The 13,434-nt window shown below is 38.9% G+C and overlaps 1 protein-coding gene across 1 annotated transcript in view; it reads right to left on the reverse strand.

The window, feature by feature from the left end:
- efl1 (elongation factor like GTPase 1) overlaps positions 1–13,434 on the reverse strand; it is an 80,953-nt gene that overhangs the window by 62,585 nt on the left and 4,934 nt on the right. Inside the window, exons 8-12 of the mRNA XM_008290289.1 lie at positions 11,798–11,921; positions 7,911–7,990; positions 6,838–6,974; positions 6,587–6,709; positions 5,492–5,591 (exon numbers count right to left, since the gene is read on the reverse strand). Coding sequence (XP_008288511.1) covers positions 5,492–5,591; positions 6,587–6,709; positions 6,838–6,974; positions 7,911–7,990; positions 11,798–11,921 — 564 coding nt within the window. The remainder of the gene's footprint in view (positions 1–5,491; positions 5,592–6,586; positions 6,710–6,837; positions 6,975–7,910; positions 7,991–11,797; positions 11,922–13,434) is intronic.

A 13,434-nucleotide genomic window follows, 5' to 3' on the forward strand; every position in this document is an offset into this window, starting at 1 on the left:
TTGTTTTAGTGTTTAGACTTATCACTTAATTATTTTTCATTGAATTATGTGTCCAGACTTCAGAAGGACTAAATAAGGATTACAATTAAACTTTACAGATCCCAAACCCCAGCCTGAGGAATAAATAAGCTGCCATCTTGGGCCAGTGCATCCAGCACTTTGGTACACACAGTTACTTTTATTAAATTTTTTCTCTTTGATTAAATTAAGTTTTATTTAAAAACAAAGTGGCTTCCATGCAATCTGGCTAAAAAACTGTCTTCTTGTAAACAAACTGCAAACTTTCTGATCATCTGACAGCTTCTGTTTGTGCCTGATTTTGTTGTAGCCATGTCACTGTAAAACCAACAAAACAAATTGACTCCTGAGCACTCACTTTACAACAAAACACAGACTTTAGTAGATTCGCCCACACCGTGCTTCACTGAAACTTAGCTCAGTAAACACACCCCAGACGTCACACTATGGCTAGGATGCTAGGATTCAAGTTTTTCCGAGCGGCCCGCAGCACGGAGCGAAAAACAAAGGCAGGTGAAATCTGCTTCTAAATTAATGGAGGTTGGTGCAGAGATGTCAAGGTGCTGTTGAAATCATATAGCCCTCACCTTGAGACTCTATTCACAAACTGTAAACCGTTCGATTCACCGCAGGAGTTCTCTCTGTTTTCCCTGGTTGGTGACTATGTCCCACCTCAGGCTTTTGTAAAAAAGGTGTTATAACAGCTTGCCCACCAGATAGAACTTCAGGAGACAGAGGACCCATCTGAACCCAGTCACCATCAACAGTTAAGAGGTGGACATTGGGGACTACTACAAGTAACTGGGTGTCTACATAGACAGTAAACTGGACTGGACTGTAAACACAGATGCTGTGTATAAGAAGGGTCAGAGCCGACTGTACTTCCTCAGGAGGCTCAGATCTTTCAATGTCTGCAGAAATATGCTGCAGATGTTTTATTACTCGGTGGACTCCAGTGTCATCTTCTACCCTGTAGTGTTCTGGTGCAACAGGCTGAAGGCAGCTGACACAATCAGACTCAACAAGCTCATCAGGAGAGCTGGCTCTGTCATGGGGGTTGAGCTAGAGTCTGTGGTGGAGGTGTCAGAAAGGAGGATGCTAGGGAAGCTGCTCAGCATCATGGACAACACCTCTCACCCCCTACATGCCACACTGACATCCTGTCAGAGCACCTTCAGTCTTAGACTGAGACTACAGAGGTACACCACACAACGCCACAGGAGGTACTCATGTTGTTTATCTTTTTAGGCACTACTTCTTGGCATCCACTGAGACATTTTAGTTTTTACACATTTAGACACTTTTTTACCCTCTCCCTAGCTAAATGTTGGTAATAGTGCTAGAAGAAGTGCTTTAAATATTTGGGCTTTTTTGTTCTATTCTATTCTATTCTATTCTATTCTAATTTGTTCTGTTCTGTTTGTTTGTTTGTTTGTTTGTTTGTTTGGGGGAGGGGGGGGTTCTCACTAAAACTATTAATATCACACAGTAAAAATACTGCATTAATTTTAGACTTAAAAGTGAAAAGTACAAGAGGTGTTATTAACATATTATTAATGGTATTTAGCATCTGTCCCAGGTAGAGCTTTTACTTCTGATATAATGCTGGAAAGTTTAATGAAAACACATTACATTATATTTTCTGAGTAAAACCTGTGACACTACAGTGCTCACGCATTCTTTTCACCACAGTGTCTATACTGTGATTTGCTCAAAAGAATACTTTCTCTTGCTTTAAATAATTATTGGATATTTTTTACATTTCAGTTATCACATTATAGTACATAATAGCAATTGGTTCAAAACAATATCCTTGCAGGGTGTTACTGGTGGTTGAATTTTTATAGAGTGCATATGAGAAAATAAAGCAATCTTCATTCTGTTATTAAGTTGTTTAATTTTTTTCTTAAAAGAAAAACAATCATAAAGTACCAATGAGAGGACCATTAAAGTCCCCGATCAATAAGCAATATTTGTAAGAGTAGCAGTACCATTAACATATTAACAATACCCATTCCTACCAATATCTGTCTGCTGTTTCTGGAGACAGCCGGGCCAATCAAGCCCAAAGAGACTCCTCCTTCAGTCTGACGGAATCCCTCACAGTGTCCGCTAACGGCTTCTGAGGTTGGCACCACGTCAGGCAATGACAACCTTCTGGCCACAGCTCCCATCAGCCAGCTTCTCAATGGAGGCTTTAAACATGTCCCAAACCTCCCCTAGAATGCTGGTGAAATTTTCCACCAACAGAGGTAGGAGTTGAAGACCACACTAACAGGGTCCTCCACCAGACATACCCAGTTCACCCTCACTACACATTTGGGTTTGCCAGGTTTACTCAAACATGATTACTCTTGTAACAGGACCTAGGACATTTATAGTTGCTATAACCATTAGTTTAGCACAGTTGTAACAGTTGTCATACGAATTTACTACAGTGCAGTACAGCAATGTACTGCTTTGAAAAATTTAACAAATGCAGATCATTCTTCAGTGCACAATGAGGCAGAGCGAAGACAATGAGCTCACTCTGGCTCGTTAATAGTTCACACATGCTCCACAGGCCAGGCTATTACACCAACTGTGGGCCCAACACACTAATGACTTCTCAACATCAATCCTAGTCTCCTGTGGGCATCTGTTTCCAATGAGAAACGGCAGCAGTCCACTCTTTGCTGTAACATGTCATTCTGGCCTTTTAAACTTTGCTATCCATCGCACTGGAGGAAGTAGAAGACCTTGTCTCCCATTTTCATAAAGGGCTTGAAAATAGAATCTGTGACACCGGACTTAGATTAATGGGCTAGACAGTGAAGACAGAAGCTGTGTGCTCATATCATAAATGAGACAGACGGATAGGCCAGGCCACGCCGTCTCCATCACTGACTCTGGACAAGTTTTATTTTTTGTGTGTGTGGGTGGCTTACCCTCAGTTCACCTCTGTGAAAAGCACATATGTCAGGGTTGGCTAACAGCTGTATCCCACTCTGGGGAAAAGAATCCCCCAAAAAAACACCTGAAGTAAAGAGGAACTGGAGATAAAGGTGCAACACTGATAGAGATGACTCTGAATAATCAAACGCCCATGTTTCCATCACTTTCGAGTACATTACATTTCGTAAGAATAATTTCCTGCCAACTTATCCTAAACCTAAATAATATTGGCCTCTCTTCAAGTTGCCTAAAATCAAGTTTTAAACCATGTTAACATGTCCATGTAACTTTTTTCACAGTCTCACAGGTTCACACTTCCAGGTTTTCATACGTAACAAACTAAAGGAATCAAGTCTGTTAGCTTGCAGGATGGGACTTTTTGTATCATTATTCTTCTCAGAATCAGTCTGTGGTTCAAACATGTAAGGCTGAATTACTTCAATATTACGAGGTGTCAGTGGGTGGTGTAAAGTATTTAGAGCATTCCTCTGATATGTGGTTGCATCACAGACATGAAATGCGGGCACACCACAGACGTGAAGTGGCTACCCAGCATCGCAGAATGCTGGATTCAGTGTTCAGACCAGGAGATACATACCATGCAAAAGGAGATGGGATGAACACTGCAAGACCAAAAGGCCAGTCCAGGCACAACACTCAAGAACAGGTCACACACAGGAGAACAATTGCCGGCCGTCAAAGAAAACTGGAGTTCTGCTAATAAAATTTTTTCCATGCAAGAGCACCACAGAGGTACGTAAGTTATCAAAGCTTCACCAATTCAAGGCCCACATGGTACATCTGAGCTGGATATAATCATAGAATACCAGAAGCAACCTCGTACAGATACAACTCCTTTGCAGGGGTTGTACAGAGACAACACAGTGATGATGTCTGCCATCACTGCAAATGCCAACAAAATCAGTCAAATAGGACCAGCTATTCCGACTGCCAACAAAAGTTCACACCACGCCAGGACAACAGGCCCAAATTTCACAACCAACACTGGGGACATCATCTGAACCAGCAAGGTACTAGTGGAGACTTGGTCCAGCAAAGAAACAACAGAGCCATCACCAGCAGTGCCCTGGCCCCCAGAGAGGACACCAGCCGACCACAAATGACCAACATTCTCGTCCTACAGGCCCCGATGCAGTGAGCAGTTTGGCATCGGCATTATCCAGCATCACTATTGTGTTCAAATACTTTGAACATAAGAAAAGCATATCTTGTATAGTGTCTTTCTCTGATTTCTCTGTCATTCGATTGGATGTTTGCCAGTCACGTCTGTAATTGATGCTTATTCAAAGTATTCAAATCACAGAAATGACTGAAAAAATAAATAGAGGCACAGAAGTTCAGAAACAAAATAGAATATAAATAAAACTGAACTTCACGGAGTACATTTAAATACTAAATACATCTAATTAACTAAATCGATAGTTACTCTTTTAGTGTTCTGTAGGCTAGACAACTGTCAAAACGCAGCCATCTTTGGAACCCTCGTAGTTCTGACACATTGTAGAAACTTCATTCAAAGTTCAAATGGGTCACAAGGCTTTGAATATTATTTGTCTAAATCCATGTCTTGATATCTTTTTGTGGTTTTCATGCAGTTGGAGTTTAAATTTATTAAGTTAAAAATCCAGAATTGTCTTTGAAAATTTCCAAAAATCCAATAAACATTGTTTATGTCTCATTATTAACTCCTTTACGAACCATTTAATTCAATATTTAGTGCAGTGGTGTTCCTTATCTTTCACAGATCATGGTTCAATGAGGATAATTCACAACTATTTCATAAAAAATGCATAAATAAAACTTTTTTTGGTGTACATTGGAAAGACCTACATATTAAATACAACAGTTTTACATGACATTGATTTTTGATTTTATTTTTTAAATACATTTTGAAATTCTTCCTTTTTGCGTAGGGACGTTGATAACATGAGACACCTCTTCTGTTCAGGGTTAAATTGATCCGCTGACTTAATATCAAGAAAAATGAGTCACGAGGATTTGTATATGAAAAGTCTCCAGAGACATTGTGGCATGAAATACAGCCCTGCCTGTCTCTGCATCCTACAGACCGGCTGTTGATTCATCCCAAAATATGCATGTAAATGCATTTCATCCAGCTCCTTCCACTTCTACCCCAAAACACGCCTTCCTTCTAAATTAGTCATTTCGAGAATGACTTTGTGTGATGAGTTGGGAATGACCAGCTCAACAGCTGACCTGATGTCAGTCATATGACTCACTGCCATCCTACTGGGCTGACAAGTATGTGAAAGGAACCATTTTCATTTTATATGTTGATTACACTTAATACACCAAGTAGAAAAAGTTCCATACCAACAAAATACTTCTAATTATAAAAAAATACTTATAATTAATAATTACATTTTTTATGTTTTTGTTGGTTTTTTTTACTTTAAAATGGGTCAATTTGACCCGCAACATAATAGGAGGGTTAATTAAATAACCAAGAACCATTACCATTGCCATAGCACACACAGACACATAGATACACAATTACCTCTGCTTGTACTGAGGCAAGGCCTTGGTATCCACAGCAAACATCTTGGACACAAACACGATGACCGGAGCATTTTCGTCGCTTGAACACTGCAGGAATGCTGGAAAACACCCAAATAGGGGAGACAACAAAACAACTTAAATGCACATCTGAACTCACTACACAAGAGCCTACGAAATGTTTGTCTATAGGTACGGCTAACTTTATTTTAGACATATTTTAAATGTGTTTTCATCATTCAGTCTTTCACAAACTATGTTAATAGATTCTTTGCAATATGATGCAAGGATCAAGATCTTGATGATCCTGATCAAAATCCTTTAAAGGTCCCACATTGCACCCGTCTCAACAAATTCATGAATGTCTCACATGTCCCCAAGAGTGGGTCTTTCAATTTTTCAGCTCAAGATACTCCAAAGATGGCTATATAATCCTGATTTTATCCCAGTTCTAAACAAGCTGTGTCATTGTTGGTAGCTTTAAATGCAGCTGAGTACAAACAGATAAATGTAGTATAACTATAGTTCCAACAGAGAGAACGCTTTTTCTCTTTTTTTCCCTGTGATGGACTGACAGTCTGTCCATGGTGTACCAGGTCTCTTGCCCTGTGTCAGTCCACAAGGATAACTTTTTCTTTTTTTTCTTTTTTTTTTTTTATACACATTTGCAACTAGCAGTTTTACCTAACAGATACACTTTGTGACAACTTAGCTCCTATTTGTGGCTTATCTGTTGTAATTTATTGATGCTGGTGTAACAATGGCAGGCTTGATCAGTGGTACTGATTGCACAACCTGCAGTTATAAAAAGAGTACTCTGATTTTGTATCGCACTGCCATTCACAATAGTTATTGCACTTGCACATGAGAAGAGTTCGAAAAATCTCTACAAACACAGGATCCTACATTTACCATAATGCATCTAAAGCTTCTTTTACATAACCTTGTATAGTAAATGCCCACCTCTTTCAACAGCTCCCGGCGACATTATGAAGCAGGTAGAGTGATATTCTTTACAAACAGTGACTGGCCTTAGTGTGTCAAATTTGTGAAAGTTTCTTTAATCCAATGCTACAGATCAAGTGAGTATCTGTACCTGTTTTCAGTTTTTGTGTCTGTTCAGGCAACGAGTCAAATCGGCGCGCTCCGACGCTCATTAGTTTCTCTACTCTCTCTGATGCCATGTCTAACGGACTGGGAAGCTTCTCACACACCATGGCTGCAGTCTGTGTTAAAGACAACTAGACATGAAATGGAAAAAGACATAGGAAGTGAAAGCAGACTCTGGGTTCTGTTCCAGAAACTTTCAGCTCATATCATGAAATAAAGACACAGGGCAAAGGATACACAGGACAGCCTGGGAAACAGGTAGCCACTGACTGCAGATGGCAGACAGGAGGACTTTGGGGTCAGAGTGACGCAAGTCCCTGGCCATCACCTTTACCCCAAGTGATGCCACCACCTTCTCCACCTTTTCCTTGTCTCTGGTAACAGACACACAAAATATATATTTACAGAATGACCTGGAGTCAAGGTGAGTAATATGTTCTGACCTGTTCTTGTTCTATTCCAGCTATTTTGTGGAAATATGATGACCTCAATAGTGGCATATAACAACTTAGGGTTAAGCACTGGTGCTGGTTTGAGAAAAGAGGATTGGTCACACCCATAAGTGGCAAGCTAAGCTGATTCACATTTACTGGTAATGTGGTGACTACTTGTACAGTTAGCAGGGGAACTACTAAAGCTGATGAGGGAGCTGCTAACACACAAGTCAGCTGGGAATATGCTACCACTAGTGAGTAACAAAAGTTCTCCAAGCCTGCTGTCATGTTACCTGAATAGAACTGCTGGAGCTCCAGCACCGTTGGGATATATAAAACTTAGATAATGAGCAATAATTGTTTGCTGTGTGTTGGACTCTCAGACTCTCTGTTTCCTTAAACATTAGCACATTTCCGACTGGCAAAGATGAATTTAACACCTCAGATTCATATAGATTTTTTGCAATCTGTTTATCCTTCTACTACTAATCTGTATCTCCTGTGCTTGATTCTGTACTGTATTATTTTTTTTCTTTTACATCATTCAATACCTTTTGCTGTTCTTTTTTTGTAAAGCACTTTGCCACCTTGGGTCTGAAAGGTGCCTCATAAATTAAATTTTACCAATTTATTTTTAAGGGCTTTCTGAGAATGGGTGTATTTTTTGAGTCTTCTCAGGTGTCATCTCATTAGCAGTAAATGTAAATAAAAAAATCTGACTACTACCATATGTAGCAATCTTACCCCTCAACACATATTATCAAACAGTACTGACATGGCATTAGTTATACAATGACTCCCTGTTCCATAGTGTATGTTCACATTTAACACCACAATGCCATTTAATTAGGAAAGCATTACAACGCTTCGACTCACCTGCTGGTGACAACTGCATTATATAAACTCCAAATGTTATCCAGCACAAACTGCACAAACAGTGGCTTCTTTCCTTTGGCCTACAGGAGAGAGGGACACACAAGACATACATCTGACAGATTAAACAGACTAAAATGCACCACTTCATACTTACAGAGATGACAGTCATTTATAATTTTTCACATTTTGCTGATGTTGTCTGGCACTACTAAAAGTACTTTTGAAGCTATTTTTGTTCATAAAGAAGCTGTGAAATCAAATGGGTCATATAACAATGTACATATATATACAACCAATGTTTACCTCTACCTTCTTCAGCAATATGATAACAGACCTCAATGTGTCAGGTATTTAATCAGCTGGATTGGCCAAATGACATTCATATATTCATAACTCCTTTACTGTGTTGGGCCTCTTCTTTTATTCCAAATCAATGTGCATCACAGCTCCAGATTAAAATTCAAAATGTTCAAAATGTGATTTTTTATTTTTTTTCTCTCTGGAGCTTACCTTCCTTAAGGCATTTGCTGTTTCTACTTGGTTGAGGAGACACAAGAGTGCACCTCAAACTAAACCTTTATCTGGGTTAGAACCCACCTCGATCAAAGAGGCAAAGTGGTAGCAACAGTTGCCTAAATGACTAATTTCAGCAGCAATGACAGCATTCAGTAAGATAAGGTAAACTAGCTAATAGCTAAAGCAACAGTTAGCTAAAAGGTAGCATATCATATGGTGGCACTGGTTTTCTGAAAAGCATTTATAAAGCTCGGTGTGGTGGCTCCATCTGTGTCCATCTTGACAGTGCCTGACTCCTCCTGGCTAACAGCTAATCCAAAAAGCTAAACGGTGGAGCATGAATGGAGGCCAGCCATGCGAGCTCTTTAATGAGCACATGTTGCTAGTAGTCACTTAAAAACTACATTCTGGCTGCAGAGAAATGTGTCATAGAGGGAGGGATAGGAAGTGACAGTGGACTGATAAGCTTACGTTGTGCAAAATTGTGTAAGTTATTTATAACCTAGTCTGCTTTGCTGTTTTTTGACACGACTCACCTGAAGCTGTAACGCTCTGAATGAAGTTTATGTGAACCATGCTGAAAACCACACACCACTGCCACACTGCTTCCTCTATGTATGTTGTCTTTGAGAATGTCCTCCTCGTTACCTGTCTTCTACTGATTCAAATGCCAGAATCCTTAACAACTGTCCATAAATGTCCATAAATTCAAAACACTCTGCCAATACAACAATGTTAGGAGTGTATGTGTGTGTGTTGTAACATAGCAGACAAAACTATTTGTGCTCCTCCTCAGTCCAGTATCATCTGTCACCTGAGTGAAAGTTCTTACTTTGATTGTGGTTACCAAGCCCAAAGGGGGCACCTAATGGACCAAAAAATGTTGTACATAATCTTACCTTTACACTTGTGAAATTGCTCCTACATATGTATTATAATTCCTTCTAGTTCTTTGTTTCATAAGGTACCACATGGAATAATCAAGGAAAGGCATTCAGTCAGGTGTCTCCTGTCACATATAATTCTTTCAAACTAGTCAACAGAAGCAGTTACTGGCAGTATCAATCAATGACTTGTGCTCCTTGCAAAGACTGTGTGCACCAGATTGGATTCATAGAGTTTTGCCACCCAACATTCAGCTGTTGCTTGTCTTTGAGATATCGAATGATGAATGTTTTAGTGTGTTTTCATTTAGTAAACACTGTACTGGTCTGAGGTGAATGGTGGGACATTAATGTGTGCTGAGCAGAGTGATGGGGAGGTCAACCTATTATTGAAACCCACTCTCCATTCACTGGCATTTGGGATCATAAATGAAATGGAGAGGCATTTTAGAGAGCAGCAAGTTGGGACTGAGAAAAAAATGTCTGTCTCCCTCTTGGTTCCCAACCTTTTTTTTTTTTTTTTTTTTAATACAAAAGTGAACAAACGTTTATGTACACTTGTAAAGTGTGTGGGGATGGGTATCCAACTTGTATGGCAGCCTCACGTGTCTCATGTTGACATGTGTTTCGATGACTCAGAAAATTCTGAGTCTTTGGAAACTCAAACTTGCCATGATATACATGGTCTTTACAAGTGTATGTGAGCTTTTGTTAACAACTGTACAAATCATTCCATAGAGAATACAGGGACTCAGTTCCTTTTTTTTTTTTAGTTTGTTTGTTTTTCTAAATATACTGTGCTGTATTTTAGTTTTCTAAAACTGCTCAGTAGGACTAACTCAGTTTTCACCATATTTACCTGTTGCCCAGATAATCTGATGATATCCACCATTTTTGTGGCATTGCATGTATACTCAACATTCATTACAAAGAATGAGTCTGTTGCTGTCATGGTCAAAGCTCTCTTTTTTCATAAATGGATAAAAATTTGAGATAAATTCACAGCACAGAATGTAGGCCTTGGTGACAAAACAATAGCAATATGTACCAACGATGGAATTTGAAATTAGCAGTATTATTATTTTTTTATCATCATTGCAAAATTGCACAGAATTGATCACTTTATCAGTAGCAATGGCTTGTTTGATAAAATGTTCAATTGTTTGACTTACAGGCAATAGGTCCAAACCACTATGAGAGCAAATACCAAAATCACAAAGCTCAGGTGCATTACAAATTCCAGCAATGTTCCCTCCCTGGCTCATAAACAGCCTATCACACCTTGTTAATGGATCCCTTTTGCCCTCCAACACTCTCCTCGTGGCTTTCATGCAGGTCTCCTGCCTGTGAGTTGGTGGCTGTCTGGGTCTATGAATGCTTGTCTCCAACTTGCACTGTCTTTGAAAATGTTCTCTAAACTCCAAATCCCACAGTGAGTTTGAAAGACATGTTGTCTTTTAAAAATTGACAAAATTATATAATGTATCAGCACAAGCAAAAGCAGAAAGAAATGATTTTTACATTTCTGACAGGCATTCAGCTAATGCGTGGTGTGCAGTTCCATCAGGTAAACTACCTAAATCTGACCTTAAAATTGTGATATTTCCTCAGAATTTCTTTATTTTATTTCCAACTCAAAAGTTTGTCAAAGATTACGAAGAAATCTATACATGTATGAAGTTTTCAAGGCGAATCAGCACAGCTGTTTCTAATGATATTAACAAAGCCTTGATACATGTTCTAACATGTCTCAGACCAACATCTATAAACCATAAGAGTGTTTAGTGGCTCCATAACTGTTTGTGAAACTTCTAAATCAGAGTCTCTCCCACATAACAGTGGTTTAAGGATCTAAAGCAGCTGCATTGTTCTTTCTTTAAAAAGGCACAAGGCTCTAACAAAGCTAAGGGAAGGAAATTTACTTATGCAGGCCTTTCAAAGTAAAAGCCCCTAATTAGCTGAAAAAAAGTTAAAAGGATATATCAGGGGACACTACACTATCAAAATAAAAGTTCTGAAATGTTCCAAAAGGTTTACCAGGGACTATGTGGACTTTTCAAAATAATACAAATTTAGATTTAAAAACATTTAAGAAATGAATAAATTACATCTTATGTATAATTATAGCAGAACATATCAATCGGCAAAAGCTCCATTGCACAGGTGCAAAGGTGACCTCACTTGGGTTGTGCACTGGCTTTATCCTTAAAAGCTTGCTGCTGCAAGTTGTTGATTTGTTACTCTACACAAGATCCCCTTATGAGCGTGATGGCAATTGCTGTAATATCAAGTCAAGGGAAAAGAGTGGACGACACTAAATGAGCTGATGAATGTGTGTCTGTCTGAGCAGCTCAGTTCAAGGTATACTTTTGCTTTCTTTAGCCTTTCTTTGACAACCAAAATAAATGAAACACACAGGAGATAGGTGGGAATATTGTGGGCAAAAGTTGAATGTTGAAAAACGTACAAATACCTATGTTTCGTTACCTGAGCTCCTTTCATGATCTTCTTTGCTTTTGCATTGAGGTAGAAATCTCCCCACAAGGTTTTAAGTAGCACCGAAGCCTTAATACCCATCCTCTGACTGTAGATGTGTGCAAACTGCTGGATGCTGTAAAACACAAAATCAAACTATTAGTCTTTGATTGACAATTTAATGTAGGTTCATTGACAACTGAGAAGCTTTGGTCTTTATGGCAAATCATGCTATATTGTTTAGCTTTGGGCTTTTTAGCAGCATAGCAGAGCTTTGACAATTGTTAAACTCACAAGTGTAAACATGTTTGTGTAGTTCTAAGCTTCCTCTATCCGTTGATACAGACGGTAAATGTGGGTCTTAGGTTCAGAGGCACACAAGACTTGGCTATCTCTGCTGTGATTTAATTAGTATATGTATAGCAGCAAGTGATCACAAGGACACAGCTACCATCAAAAGATTTCATTCACCAATCTGACAGTATAGTGTGAAGGCTTTATGTCCCTTTAATGTAGAATACGTGTGAAGTGAATTACTAAACATTATTGCAAGCAATAAAAAAAAATAGGGAGAAGTAATTTACATGAATGCACTGCATCAGACAGAGGATTGAGGGCTTTCAAGGTAAAGTCATGGAGGCTGGAGACTATTCAGTTCATGTTTGAGGCCAAATAGGGCCACCTGTTAAAGATAAGATAACATAACAGCACCACCTGGTGGATATTTGAAAAAATCTTTTTAGGTGTGGCTTAAAGTTGCTTTGCTGTAAAATCCATGTCGAGTACTTTAAATTTTCTGGGTTGTCCCCCAATTCCAGGGCCGGACAAACCAACTGCAAAACCTAGGGACTAATATATTCTACATACTATATATAACGCCACTATTAACTTCCCCAAAAAGAAAACTACCATTCTGAAAGCTGAGGCCATCAAGTTTGCTGTGTGTCAGTTAGTTTGAGGTAATTTATTTAGAACTTACTATGAAATAAATTACTAAAGAAAGAACTAACGATGGTGCTGGTGAGTGCAGCTCAGTTGTACCTACTCTGGTGTTACTTCTGTATATTGTCAGACTGTGTGTACAAGCCGGATCAAGCCAGATCAAGGACACAGAACAATGTACAACTTTGCATGTGACAGAAAAAACTTGATTTGATCTGATATAATCAAATTAATACAAAGTAATAGTAAACATGAAGATTTGGGACCACTGAGGGTCGGCTATCCTAGGAGTCCCTAGGGCGGCTGTTTGCTTTGCCCTAAGGTTGTCAAGCTCTTCTCAGTTCAATGCATAATATATAACACTTGTGTTATTAGCAACGTGTTTATTGAATGTTGTTGTGAATGTAGGATCTGTGTCATTTTGCTTACATTTTCAATCTTTGTCTTTATTTAGATAAACAGTTTCATGATCATCCCTGTTTCAATGTCACAATGATATGAACTACAGATTTTTTGCTTAAGCTTAAGTCTAAAAACTTTCAGACTAATAAAGAACGAGCATAAAGAAAGTCAGAACGAGATCAGTCAAACATGATGTGTGCACCAAAGTCTGTGAATGCACGTTACGCCTCTTTGGTCACCCCATGTTTCCTGTTTGTCTCTTCATTGCTGAATAACTTGTTTTATTAAAATTTAAAATGACAATC

The sequence above is a fragment of the Stegastes partitus genome, unplaced genomic scaffold (assembly GCF_000690725.1).
Source record: "Stegastes partitus isolate 25-593 unplaced genomic scaffold, Stegastes_partitus-1.0.2 Scaffold665, whole genome shotgun sequence".
In the NCBI taxonomy this organism is placed as follows: Eukaryota; Metazoa; Chordata; class Actinopteri; family Pomacentridae; genus Stegastes; species Stegastes partitus.